General features: G+C 44.0%; 1 protein-coding gene across 2 annotated transcripts in view; it reads right to left on the bottom strand.

Annotated features, from left to right (window-relative positions):
• CEMIP (cell migration inducing protein, hyaluronan binding) overlaps positions 1-13,797 on the bottom strand; it is a 53,039-nt gene that overhangs the window by 21,291 nt on the left and 17,951 nt on the right. For both annotated transcript variants that reach the window (XM_010153141.1, XM_010153142.1), the window contains exons 11-13: positions 8,306-8,481; positions 7,516-7,725; positions 1,765-1,970 (exon numbers count right to left, since the gene is read on the bottom strand). In XM_010153141.1, coding sequence (XP_010151443.1) covers positions 1,765-1,970; positions 7,516-7,725; positions 8,306-8,481 — 592 coding nt within the window. The remainder of the gene's footprint in view (positions 1-1,764; positions 1,971-7,515; positions 7,726-8,305; positions 8,482-13,797) is intronic.

The raw sequence follows: 13,797 nt of genomic DNA, 5'->3' as shown, positions 1-13,797 counted from the left end.
CAAAGTAAAAAGCTAAAAATATGTTTCTTTGGACAAAACCCCAGTTCGTTCTGAGGACAGAATGGGTGATACTGATATAGTCTCAGCAGACTGAGAGAATTTCCAAATAAAAGAAATCCTCAGAAGAGTTTTAGTTGTTAGGCATCAATCAGCTTCTAACTGTCTCATTTTCAGGATGGAAGTCTGGCTCCAGAGGCTTTCTCGTCAATTTTTTGTGTGTCAGAAATTTAGGGGTTTTGTTAGTGTAGGCATTTCCCCCAAAATAAAGTGGAATAAAATCCTGGAGGAAAATCTGGACTACAAGCAGAAGTGTTCCTGCCTCCCAGCAGTTCAACACAGCATCAAAACAAGTGATCTCAAGACAAATCTTCACCATGGAAGACCTCCCGTTATGTTGCACAGGGGTCTTGTCCTCAAGATGATCCACCATCAATTGTAAACTCTCAAAGGCAAGCTGGACATCCAGCTTTTAATGGCAAATGCTCTGAAAAGATCATGGTTCCACAGATTTTCTCAAGACCACTTGCTATGTTCCCTGGACTACAGCTGAGGATCTGCTTGCCTAGCTGCTAAGCACACAGGTTTTACTTTAAGAGTTTAGAGTTTACTCAAGAAGAGTTGGGGGGGGGATATAGGAAGAAAAAGGAACAAGATTAGCTGCCTGATATGCATCAAAATGAGTAAGTTTTCTGAACAGCCAGTAATTAGCAATGAAAACATATTCCTAGGTTGTGTATCTTGATTTCTGGGCAGAAAAAAAGCTGGAAAATCATGGAGAGGAGGGCTAGAATGGCCTTCAGGAGCTCAATGAATCCATACCCTGCCTTATGACAAGGTCAACAACAACGACAGTATTTGTGATTGGCATTTCTCTACCCTGTGCTTAAAAATTACTGCTAATTAATTCCTCTAAGAAAAAATTCTAATGCTTAATTGTGTGACCAAGCTATTTCTGCTTCCTCTATACTTCACCTGATTTATTTTCCGCAAGGCAACAGAACGTCAAAAAGAACATGTAAAATCCCTTCTTATTGCAAATACTTTTATAATCCTCATCTAAACCTTAGCTGGCAGATTTGCAAGGACACTTAGAGGAAAGGATCTTGCAAAAAGGGAGATGAAAGGCATTCGGCATTTTTCAAGTTTAATACAGTGTTTGTGGCAAATAGAAGTTTTGAGAAGTTCTCATGGAAACATTTTCATGGGCTCATGTATAGACAGACTATTAGAGATCCAAAGGGCATACACAGTCTTTGATCTTTTATCATCAAGTCCCAATTCTGTGCTAAACTGCATTTATTGTATTATTTTGGTTTCACTCCACTGTTTGGGTAGACTGTGCCAAATGAATACAGCCAACGCTGTGTCATTAAGCAGCATCCGTTCTTCACACATAATGATGTCTGAATTAATGGAAGTATTTTCAAAATCTGCCACCACTTGACATGAGCACAAATGTTAGAACCCAGCCCATTCTGAACTCAGCAACTTTTTGCTGAGCCATTGGGGTCAAGATTCTAAAAGAGAGATTTTCCATATCTGAGGGAGCAACCACCTCAGTTGACTTCATGCTAAAAATGAAAAATACACCCTAAGTGTGTTGGCATCTGAATAGCACAAGTATAAAGATCCAGAGGAGACTGCTCTCACAACTTTTAGGGCATGCAGTGCAGATCTTTAGAGAGGACTACAACACATAATGTAGTCATTTTATGGCTAAGCCCTGCAAAGAAAAGAAAGAAGTAAATGAAGGCTCCCACTCACCTACAGTCCTGCCTGGGTTTTGGGATGTACCCTGGGTAAGCACCCTCTGTGATCAGCTTGCACATCCTACTGTCTCGGTCAGAGGGGAGCAGGGTGCTGGGTTTAACAAGCAGTCCAAGGCAGTGATCAAATGTGTTGCGCTCTTCTGGTCCATCCTCCGTAAAGAAGCAGTGGCCCAGTGCATCATAACCCACAACATCCTTCACCTGCATGTGCAAAACAAAGGTCAGTGTTCAGGTTTCATGCTTCAGCCACTGCGTAAGAAGAAGAAACTTTACAGCAATGGCACATAGGAACCTCAGTACTCTCTTGAACTCAGGGTGTATAAGCATAAACAACAGCAAGATCACTCTCTGCTCTTAAGACCTTATAGTCTGAGCAATAATTCCAACTCTTAAATTTAATTAGGATTTGTCATCACCTAGGAAATGCTCATTCCAATCTTTTGTCTGCCCGTGAAATCTTAGCATGAGGCTGGAAAAAACACAGGATGGGGTAAGAATGGAAGATGGTAGATATTCAAATCACATCTGGGCTCATTCATCTTCATGTGGAGTTACAGGAGCAGCTACATAAAATGCACCTGAAAAATGCAGCTGAGCTGAAAAAATATTTTTTCAGGCTATCAGAGAGGCGGCGAGTTGTTTTCCAGACAGGCTGGCTTGTTTTAGGCTCGACCTGATCCTTTTTTCCAAGTTGTTGACAGAAGCTTGACCATGAGACAAATCAGCTGGTGTTAATCAGTGCTGTTCTGGTTTTGGTTTGAATGTTGTTAACATGAGGACACCTTTGTGATGGACAGAACAATACCCATCATCCCACTGAAAGATCTGAAAAAACAATTTCAGGAGCAGATATGTGAATTTGAAGCCTAAGGCTAGGACTGGCTGGCAAACAACAACCCTCAGACACACAGTGTCCAACAAGACAGTTGTTAGTGGATATGTGTGGGATATGGAAAATTAATTTTAGGTCTCCACCAGCCAGGTGAAGTTCTGGCTCTCCTGGGTTCTCCCCTTGCTCTTCACATCTGCCGTCATCCACCAACCACCTTGGACTTAGGAAACCTGCCTGGCAGAGCTTAGCCTGGCACCAGTGTGTTCCTACGAATGTGTCTGATGAAACAACAATTGCCAAGGGACAAAAGACAATATTAAACTGGACAGAAGACTTATTCTTTATGGTGTCACTGAAATACTTGGGTGCTCAAGCGCCTGAATTACTTTTGCAAACAGGCCCGAGACATCTTCATGTCTCATTCTCAAGGCAAGGAGCACCAATTTACAATAAAATCCCAGGACTAGTGTTGAAATGATTACAAATCTGTTTTCACATAAGAACACTTTGCTTGCCAAATCTATTACAAGCTTACATCTGTGCACACATCTATTATGTATCATCCATGCTCCAGTGTAAATACTGAAATCGCTGAATGTGAGTCATCACAGTAAACTAAACACAGCTAAAATGCCCTGCGAAGTGCTGCATTCCTTTAAGCTACCTCACCAAAATTCACTGCTAACTTCCCCGATCTAATTAGTTGATAGCTTTTTCAAGGTTGAGGCTTCTTTATTTAGGTGTAAAACATATGCATTAGGCTGAACAGGTAGGTCCTCCTTGGAAGAATGAGATGTCCCAGCCTCGTAAATGTAAAGGTTTACAAGATAGACGAACATTTCAGGAGAGTGAGCTATCTTTGGAATAAGTTTTCCAAAAGGTAGAGGAAGTCTTTTAACCACAGTGTTGTCAGAATTGCATAGAAACTGCCACCAAAACCTATTGGCTTTCCCTCACACAACAGCAATATTGGAAAGACACATAAGTAATGGTGCTGCAACATTTAGATGGTGGAAAAGGTTTCCTTAGAGAAATGTTACCCACTTCGTATAACCATACCTCTTTGCAGCCAGCAGAGCACAGCACGAGGAGTGGGACATGAAAACCTGTAGTGACCAGACCAAAGCTGGGGAGCAACATCGCAGGGGAATGCATCTCCCGATACGGAGGGAGAGGAGTGAAGCAGAGTGGGGCGTGTGCACTGTCAGAGGGGCTCAGAGCCAGTAAACACCCATTGTGCTCCTAACTCACACCTGAGGGCCCACAGAACAACACGGAGTTATCAGCCAAGGGCCTGGTCCCTAATGTATTTGTCACCCTCTGCTTGATTAATTGCTTTCCCCGTATCTCATCTCTCGGTCGGCTCTGACTTAGCTTCCTGTGCATGTTTTCATGCACAAGCCCAGTACTGAAATGCTTTGATAGCAAACGAGATGCCTGTTCCAAAATCAGTTTTCCAATGGATTTAAATATTTATTTGATTAAAACCTTCCTAGTAGTCTATAATCTCACTTTAACCATGAGTAATATATGGCCAGATAATGCCCCTCATGGTAAAACAACTGATGTGTAGTTCAGCTGGATTTCTAAAAGCAGCTACCACTGAAGCAGTTAGACAGCACAATCTCTCATTCCATGAAGTACAGCTCCCTCCTGGATCCTGCCAGGCTGTTTATTGCCCTCCATTTTATTTCCTTCATGAATGGCTGTTTCTATTCTACCTTGCAAACTGGGATCCAGTGGAGAGAGTGGGAATTAAAGTTTCATCTCTGGGACTACAGTGGTATAACTATGTGGTTTTATGGTATTAAAGAAAATGTTGGGTAATTATTGCATTTTCAAACAATAATTATGGTGGGAAAATAATTTCTACAGATTTGTTTCCAGAAAGACCTTCTGTGCCTTCCAGAGAATAGGAACTTGTGGACAAGTGCAGAATAGCCCATCACTGGAAGTGAGATAGTGACTTTTAGCACACTGTACAGACCCACAGAAAAACATTCCTGTCATCAGGAACAACTGGATAGTCTTTTCTCTGAGTGTTTCCCGTGTGAATATCTCTGAAGTGACATGAGTAAAGTGATAGCAAAGCAAGCAGGGAAGTCTGTGTGTAAATTACCAGCCTGCTTTAATGATGGCTAAAAATAGCTGATGCCCCTCTCCCACTTGTTAAAGCACTTGCACAGATACTCAACCACAGTCATGCAAGAAGCCCCTTGGAAACCGATGACCTAACGTTAAGGACATCGTCAAGAGCTGTGCTTGCTGAGGTTTAAAAGGCCGGCTAGTTTCTTTGTACGGCTGTTTCCGGTGTGGTTAGTGCGCATCATCAAGTCAAGTTTTCCCTCAGCAAAGTATGCTTTGGATCTACCTGATCTCAGAGGGGATGAATGTTACCTGGGGAATGAGGGAGCTGATCGCTGTTTGCACATGTTGTTTATGCCTGTAGAAACAGGTAGTGTTGCCCAAGTAAAGAAGATAATAGGCAACTAGGAAATGTATAGAATAACCATTGCGCTCATCAGAGACCCATGTGAGTGTTTGTGAATATATCTGGGGAAGAAGGAAGAGGAAAGGAAGGAAAACAGCAGATGAGGTGATTGTGGTGGGATCACCTGATGAATCAAGGGATGGAACTGCTTGACTACAGATGTTTATCACAGAGCAGTGAAACAACATTTAAATGATGCAACCTCGGCAGAATGCCTTCTGTGATGCAACTGAGCAAACTTGGTCAGTTTGCTTTATTTTACTGGGGCTTTCTTTTTCAGCTGTCAGCAATAATTAAATGGTTAAAATAAAAAAAAGGTCAAGTGTTATGAGTTGAGTTTAGTATTCACACATTTTGATAAACTATAGCCAACAGAGACTAAATGCTTGACTAATGTTTTAGATTGTATGTCCTAAATTCTAAGATTTCTCTTGGGTGACGTCACAGAGGCAAAGCACAGTCATTTAGGGAGTTGTGGATGTTGAGTAACAGCAAGAGAATCTAACTGCTTTCATCAGCTACATCTGCTTGGCTAAATTTCATCATGCCATCTTGGCTGGAAGACCCTGAGCACATGAATCCCTATGCCACGGATCCTCCATGGCACAGCTGTCAGTTGTAGAAAGAACAAGAGAGAGATCTATTTCCAAATGTTCTATATGAACCCATCCCTCCGACCATAAAGAAAAATGCCAGGCTCTGGGTGTTCAGTTTGGCAAGCATTATTCGACAGGGAGTGAAGATCTCGCCTCAGATCCAGAAGCAGAGCTTCAGCTGACCTGCAGCTCCACAGCTGTGCAACCTCTCTGCAGCCAGAGATTGCGTTCATGGTGCTGTTGGTAACAGCCCATGACGGTGTGACAAATGAGTCCCATAACGCTGCCCTTCCACCCCGCACATCAATCGTACACTGAGCCCTTGTACTGTTGGCTTCGAATCGAGAGGATACCAGATGACCCTAAATGCCTTAGGTGATTTATATAGCAGAATGTCTTTTTTTTTTTTTTCAGAAGCCATGTTCACTGGATAGTTTTTTAGGATCATGTTATAAACTTAGAGGGATAGAGGTCAAACCCCAAAACCTCAGATTCATAAATAGCAGATAAAAGCTGCTCTGCTTCTGGAGCTACAATTTCAATGCCTTCTCTTCAACTTCTGTGCATTTTAATTATGCCTGTGACTTCTCCTCCCAATGTTGCCACTTTTAGAGATTGTAGCCTGCCATCCTTGCCAAAAGGAAGCCTGTAAGATGTGCTCCATGTGCCCTCCATGTGCTTCATCTTACAGGCAGTAGAAGAGGAAGAATTCATCAGCAAGTAAAGGGCAAAAATCATGTCTTAGCTAGGCTCTGAAAGCAAATGCTATTCCCCAAATAAGTTCAAGGGAAATGGATTCTTACAGGCTCCTGCTATGAAATGGTATGCTAACTTGGCAACAGCGGCATGGATACGAGCTCCTTATGCACAGTGACCATGCAGGTTACAGCTGCCAATGATGCACATTCTCTTAAAACTCTGTTATATATGGTAGCAGGGCTCTTGACTGTACAAATGCTCCTCTTCAGGACTGGATACACTCGTCCTTTTGCAACACACCGCCATCTCACTGAATGGGTGAGAGCCCTTTGCCTACAGACACCTTGGCATTTCAGACTTCATACTTGTGGAAAAGTTGTCTAGTGAAACCTGGTGTTTATTTAACACCTTCAGCAGCCCTGCTTTGGGGATAGATTTCTGCATATTTCCCAAATATGGGTAAGAAGAAGCCATTGGAGATGGGGTACCGGTGAGGAGAGCCTTTTGGGGTTATGTGCCAGTCTCCAGGATGCTCAGTAGGGTAGCACTGTTCTCCCTTTGCAAGCTTACCCCAAAGAAGGCAGCACCTGGGGAGAATCTGAACATGTTCTCACCGTCTCTGATGTGCTGCAACTTGTCTGGGAAGCATAGGTCATGTTATAGATTTATCCTAAAGGACATCTTGTTTTGGAGAGGTACTCTGACAAATCAGAGCTCTGTGAGCGCCTAATGTTGCAAACAGCATTGCAAACAAAACCTTCATTACAGGAAAGATGAAGCACACGTAAACCTTCTGATTATCCTCCTTAAATAGAAAGCTGTCTGTCTATAGATAGATCCAACTACTCATTAGAGATGGGCTGGTCTGCAGACATGGCTGCACACAGACAAAAGCTCTGCCCGCTCTGAGTCACACACAGCCTTCAGTGCCACATTGGCCTCCTCCTTTCTAATGCAGGTTGAAATATGCCTGGAATATATATCCACATAATCAGGATGGGGAGAGGAGTCAGACACTGGCTCTAACAATAAAACACATAATCTTGCAATAATTAAGCTGTATTCATGCTATGAGGAAATATTTTGTCTGGTGCCTTGCTCTCTAAGGCAGACATTGGGGTTTCTTACCAGCAAACCATTGGATCCATGGACTGTGACACAGCGGGAGAAGGTATGGTGAATGGAGACATCCTTCACGTACGTTGGGGGGTTGTAGCCTCCTTTCTCATCCACATCTCCAGCCATATGGAAGTGAATTGGGTAATGTCCCATTGTCTGCTGGCCCATGTATTTCAATTCTAGACCTTCAATATGGGTAGCCTTAAAATCAAGACCGATCTGGAGAGCAACAGAACATCAGTCAAGAAACATAAAAGACTGTTGAGGGTAAGAAGGAAGGGGAATACAGGGATAGGAAGGGTTGTACTGCTAGAGAGACTTACTGTGTGGAAGGAAGGCTATGGATGCAGGGTGAGGGGAAGAGGGTCATGTTGGCTAAGGGGACCATGGTTGCTCTGTGATCCCACTGCTGCTGCCATGGCTACATTTGACTTAATTTTAGAAGGAACACCGTTTGCATTTAATGTTTTCCATGAGTTTCAGTCAGCTGGGCTCAAATCAAAGTCCTGGGGCTGAGCACCACCAGAACCTGGGAAAAACTAGGATCAGGGTGTGGAGAATGTATCTTGGATGGGTTGAGCGTCAGCCTGGCTGGCTGAGCAACGTCTGCAGGGGTGTGAGGTGCACTTCAAAGCCAGGGACAGGCAGCAGCAGGGGCGTGGGGCTGCTGCACTCTAGGGAAAGGCTGTTTGCTCAGTGGCTGACACGAAGGATTTTTCCCTTTCTGCATCCTGGCTTCCTTGGTATGTGAAGGTGTGGCTGGGCGGAGAAAAGTGCAAGGAGAGGGCTCCAACCCTACCTTGATGTGTCCCCCAAAGGTGTCGAAATCAAAGAAGGAGCATAACTTGCTGCTGTACTCATAGCACTGCCCCTCCATCTCACCCATCACCACGACGTTGTGGCTCAGCAGCCCCACTTCTGCCCGCATGTCGACGCCATCAATAACTTCGCCAGTGTGGAGGTATGTTGCTTTCCCTAAAGGAACAAGATCCAGTTTCAGGGTTACTCTGCCAGTGCTGCTTATTTCCCCTTATGCTTCCTGTGGTGGGGTTGGCATAATAATGAAAGGAGTAATTGAATCAGCAAAAACTGTTGGCCCGCTCCTCAAAGGCTGGGTACAGGCATCACCCAAGGTCTTGCTGAGACATTTACAACAGAGGAAGTGGGATTTTTGGTCTTAAGTTGCTCCATTTAGTCAGGGAGTTAAACCAACAGACTGTTAAACAAAACACATTTCCTACCTTGAAAAGGGACTGAGATCACTCAAGAATGTTTTACTTTGGCTAACAATCAGCTGTGTATCAATGTCCAATGCAAAGAAAATTGATGTAACTACTGGAGAGCCTAAATCCCCAAGGTTAGCGCAGCACTTCCTACAGTGAGACACTGGGAGCTGCTCAGATCCTACAGCACTGCTCACGGCATCAGTCTGATCCTGCTAACACCATGGCTGTTAATCTAAGCAAGGAGTGGACTGGGCAGAAAGCCTTGTGGAAATTGTGGCTCAGGACAATCGCAACCCTTCATCCAGCTTGTGGGCTGCAAAACCTCCCGCTGCCTGTCCTCCCAAACCTCACAATTTTAGATCCTCCCACATGTCCCCAACTTGCTCTCAATACTTCCCTCTGCACTGGGGTAGTTGGAGTTGATGCCATCTTCCATCTACCCCCTGCCACATCTCCCCTTGCCAACTCAGGGTGCTCCTAACCTCCTCCTGGCTCAATGGAGAGGTGAGAAGCACAGAAAGCCTTCCCCAGCTGGACCAGGAAGGGGTGAAGTCCAGGCAGTGCGGATGTCTAGAAAGCAAAATAATCTCTTTGCTGTAATTTCATTCAAACGTATTCATACTCCTTCCTTCCTTCCGTGGCTCTCTGCAGAGAATGCAGTTGGGAAAAGGTTCATCTTACTCACTATATTCTGTATTATTCCAGTAAAAATAAGTAATAAACTCTTTAAGTAAACACTGAACTTTAAGGAATGCTACACTTGCATGTATTTAATTTCAATGGAGCTGTTCAAAGCAGTAATTAGAAACAAATGGCAAGCCTAAAGCCTGGCTATCGCTGTGAACCACTTTATCCTTAAGCAGAGGTGCCAAGTTGAGGGGAGGATTTTGAACATTGAAACAGTCTTGTTTTTAACCAAAACATGTTGCTTTGACTTTGTAACCAAGATAAGCAAACACTATTCACTCCCTCTTTCTCCTGAGCCTGGGAACAGTGTAGTTTGACAGTTATATTGGGATTTGGGAAGGGTGAGTGCTCCACCTCGCTCCAAGAGTGCTTTATTGTGGGATGGGGTTCACACTGCTACATGTTCCCTCTGCCTCAGCACCTCTGTCTTCAAAATAGTGTGATCACATGAAAAAACGCTCTTGGTTAACTAGAGGAGTGGTGATGGCAGGACAGAGGAGTGGTGATGGCAGGACAGGTGGGTGCTCTTACCCAGGGCTGTGATGGGAAGATAAGGCTCCTCTGAGCTCCGTGCTCAGCCCCAGAAAAAAGGGGCTGCAAGGGGCTGCAGATTTCCACCTTGCCCACATTTGCAACTGCCTCCCTAGAAAAGTCCTGGGCTTCCCCATGTTGTTGTCCTGAAGCCAGCTAGTCTCAGAGAGTGTGTGGCCAAAACCAGATCCAACCCACACAAAAAGCAGCTTCACTTCCCTTATTTACGTACATTAAAAAAGCCACTACAGAGTGTCCTCCACACAAGGATACTCTGTGCTGGACCCTTGAGCGAGTCTGGTAAGCAAAACAGCCTCTTGTTATGAAACTGTTATTTTTCAGTTTCCCCCAGAGCTGACCTTTCCATGATTTACTGAAATGCAGGAAGAAGTTCAGATAATCGTAAGGACATCCTATTTCAAGCCACATCTCCAGGATTTGTGGCAGTGAAATTAGATAGGCAGTTTTGTCGTTCATGTGCTGAGCTCTAGAATAATAAATGTCATGCTTGCATGTATTTAATTTAATTTAACACCAGTCCAGACATGCAAAATAGTGTAAGCACTGACAGGAATGTTAAATACGGACTAACCAGTTTCTAAATATAACTTCTTGGGTGCATGTTTTTCACTTTTTGCTTTTGCTGACTGCACTTGTTTGGAGATAAAAGGAGAGATAGAAAGCAATTCCCTTCCAATGTAAGAGTGGATTTTGAATAATAGCCCCTTTAACAGAGTTTTGATAAACAAACGTCTCCTTGAGGCAGACAGAAATTCAAGCTCCCCATGGCAATGGGGGTCCTGAAATGGCTCGTGAGAGACAAACCCTCCACGGGAGCCCTCGGGTGCTGTAAATGCCTGCTGGAAACCAGCACTGTGCACTTCCTGCAGGGCCGGGAGCACCAAAATGTGCATTTATAGATGCGTGGCACTTCCAGGGAGCTGCTGGGGCATGTTTAGTGATGGGCATGAAAAAAAAAACCCCAACAACTCACTGCTCCGTGGCAAGTTCAGGGAGTTCATGTGGGCATGGGCACATCCCACTCCGTAGAGCTGCAAATCTGAAGTCAGCCTGCTGCTCGCAGCCAGCTAGCAGAGCCTTCCCAGGGAGCAGCCGCAAGATCCGAGACCCAGTGCGCTGACCACAGGCAAACCCAAGGCAGGGGTTTGCAAACCGACACTGAAGAGGTTTGATACTAAGAAAGGCAACGCTGGGCTTTGAACGTGGGAGGAATGTGCCTGCTGCTTCAGCATCAAAGCCGATGGTTGCCCAACCACTAACAAACCCAGGGGTCACTGCTTCACCGTCTCCTCCTCTGGGCTAGGTCTTGCTGCATCCCTCACGGACAGACGTTGCCTCACCAGCAAGACAGGCTTGTGCCACGTTATAATCTAAACCAAAGCCTTGCAGTGACAGGGATTACATATTCCCACAACAGGCCTGTGTGATGGACTAGGAAAACCGCCCTGGGTTTGCTGCTCTATTTGTCATACCCGTGCCTCCAGTTACTCCAAAATGCAAATTCACATGCAACAACTTCTTTAATGTGTAGGCTTGCCTGGTAAAAGTCTTGATTCAGCAAAATACGAGCACATTTGCATGCTTATTACTCAAGACAGAGACTATTAAAGTCATCAGTCGTCACTAAGGACAAGGTAATTATTAAAAGAAAGTATGCATTAAGATAAACATAGATGATCCAGTAATCAAGGGTATGCTTATGTCAACATAGCAGTTGAAAGCAGAGTCTCTCCAAAGTGTACAAAGCTCCAGTAAAACCTGCCATACTTGAACCTAGCTATAAAACCTGGGTCTCAGGCCTTATCAAACCTAGGAAGGGTGGAATTTTAGAAACTATTTCAGCTGCCACAGATGTGGAAGAGTACACAGCTCTGGCGAGTTACACAGATGTCTCTGAAAACCCACCCAGCTACACTCATGCATTCCTAAATGCCTTGGCTCTAAGTGCTAAATCTCCCTTTCAGAAGCGAAACAGGCACTTGAAGGTCTGTGTTTGGTGAAGATGAAGTGGAACTAAGATGCTCCTGGATTTTTTTTCTCTAAAGTGTCTTTTATTCCCCTTTGGGTTCTCTATGGCCATAGACCCTCTCTCTCAAGGCCTTTTAATGTTTCCTAAACAAGAGTTTTTTTAAAGGAAATGCTAAACACAAACTTGTTTGTTGAACCCAAGTACTCCAGTGACAGCGAATCTTTCAGGGCACCTTTAAAATGAGTGCAACTCATTGTAGATGCCAGCAAAGACCTCTGCCAGATTCAGCATTTTTGCCATACACTTGTCATCACCGGTGGTAATGCCCCTATTGCTTACATTTAATAACCAACAAATGTTCACACAGGCATCCTGTCAAATCCTCATTACTCTGATTTCTCTTGATGGGGTTTGCTATTGCATCCCTACGCTGCAAGCCCGTAATGCAGCACAGCATGGTTTGGGTGAGCCGACCAGCTTCCTAGATGGAACTAGATGATTTTTAAGGTCCCTTCCAACCCTAACCATTCTATGATTCTATGATTCCTGAATCATGCCATACAACCTGATGTCTTAATGAACAAATGATCCTCCGATCCGTAACTTTTACATGGGGAATTAAGATTCCACTAAAAAGACATACAGCAGAAAGGTTGTATGTCCTTACCCTGACAGGGAAGTCTTGCAGCTGGGACGAGAAGATAGGACAGGTCTGGTGGACAAACAGATCAAATCCTTACTTACATCAGGCCCAAACTCAACACTTTTGAACCGCTGTGTAAACTTAAGCATGTTTCTGTCAACTCTGCTCCTAGGCAACGCCCAGAGGTAAAAGAGTGAGCTCTGATGGCCTTAGCAAGGGCCATTTCATGACATTTCCTGCCCAGCCCAGGCACCAGGATTGCCTTAAAAAAAGAGCTCCTGTCAAGTTCCAGTCAAAGTGATGGCAACTTTTAAACAGAACCCCCTAAATCTCTAGAAATATCTGAATTTTGAGAGTCGAGTAACTTCTCCCATCCTTACAGAACAAGATGAATGCTGTTAAGTTGTTAGACAACTATGCATTTACACTTTCAATTCAAAGTTCTTTGCATGAACAAGATCACAGCAAACTCCTTATCTCTCTAGTATTTGCAACCCAACAAGCAGGATTTAAGATATGTGTGCTTGTAATCATAGATTGACTGGTCTGTGGGATAATTGGACTAATTATGCCAGGCACAAATAGTTTTTTCATGCTTTATCAAGAGCATATAGGAGCACAAAAGAGCATTTCTTCATTTTTCTTCCATGGTGAAACTTATCAGCATTAGTAGTAACTTCATACAGAGCAACTAAGATGCAGATAAGACATGTTTCCCAGGGAAACCAGACAAAATACTTGATCTTTCCTACTATCCAGTTCTATCATAACAACACACCCCTTCCTTCCTTCCTTCCTTCCTTCCTTCGTCCTCCCTCCCTCTGCCCTGTATAGTCGTCCCTCCCCAAACCTTGTGAAGTTGGAAGATCAAACGGTTTTAATCTGTTCCCACAGAGAAAATAATCTAGGCATAAAAATGACACGCAAAAGAAAAAAAAGTTAGACAAAGGAGTCAAGTGGAGAAAAAACTTCTATTTAAGTGAGTGACTGACCAGAGCAGGACGTGCAGGGCTGAGTCCCTGTGCAAACCACGCTTTCTCATGGGAGCCACAGTCTTGAAATTAGTGTAATTACTCCAATAAAGGAGTGCGCAAGATCAGTACCTGGATGTCCTCCTTCACTTTCCACACTGAGATTTGTAGACTAAATCCTACCAAAACCTGACGGCAATTATTAACGTTCTTAAGCTTTTCTGAAAAGACCAGCCTCTAATC

Source organism: Eurypyga helias, unplaced genomic scaffold, assembly GCF_000690775.1.
Source record: "Eurypyga helias isolate BGI_N326 unplaced genomic scaffold, ASM69077v1 scaffold15736, whole genome shotgun sequence".
Classification (NCBI taxonomy): Eukaryota; Metazoa; Chordata; class Aves; order Eurypygiformes; family Eurypygidae; genus Eurypyga; species Eurypyga helias.
Note: the sequence above shows the minus strand (reverse complement) of the source record. Positions and strands in the feature narration are given on the sequence as shown.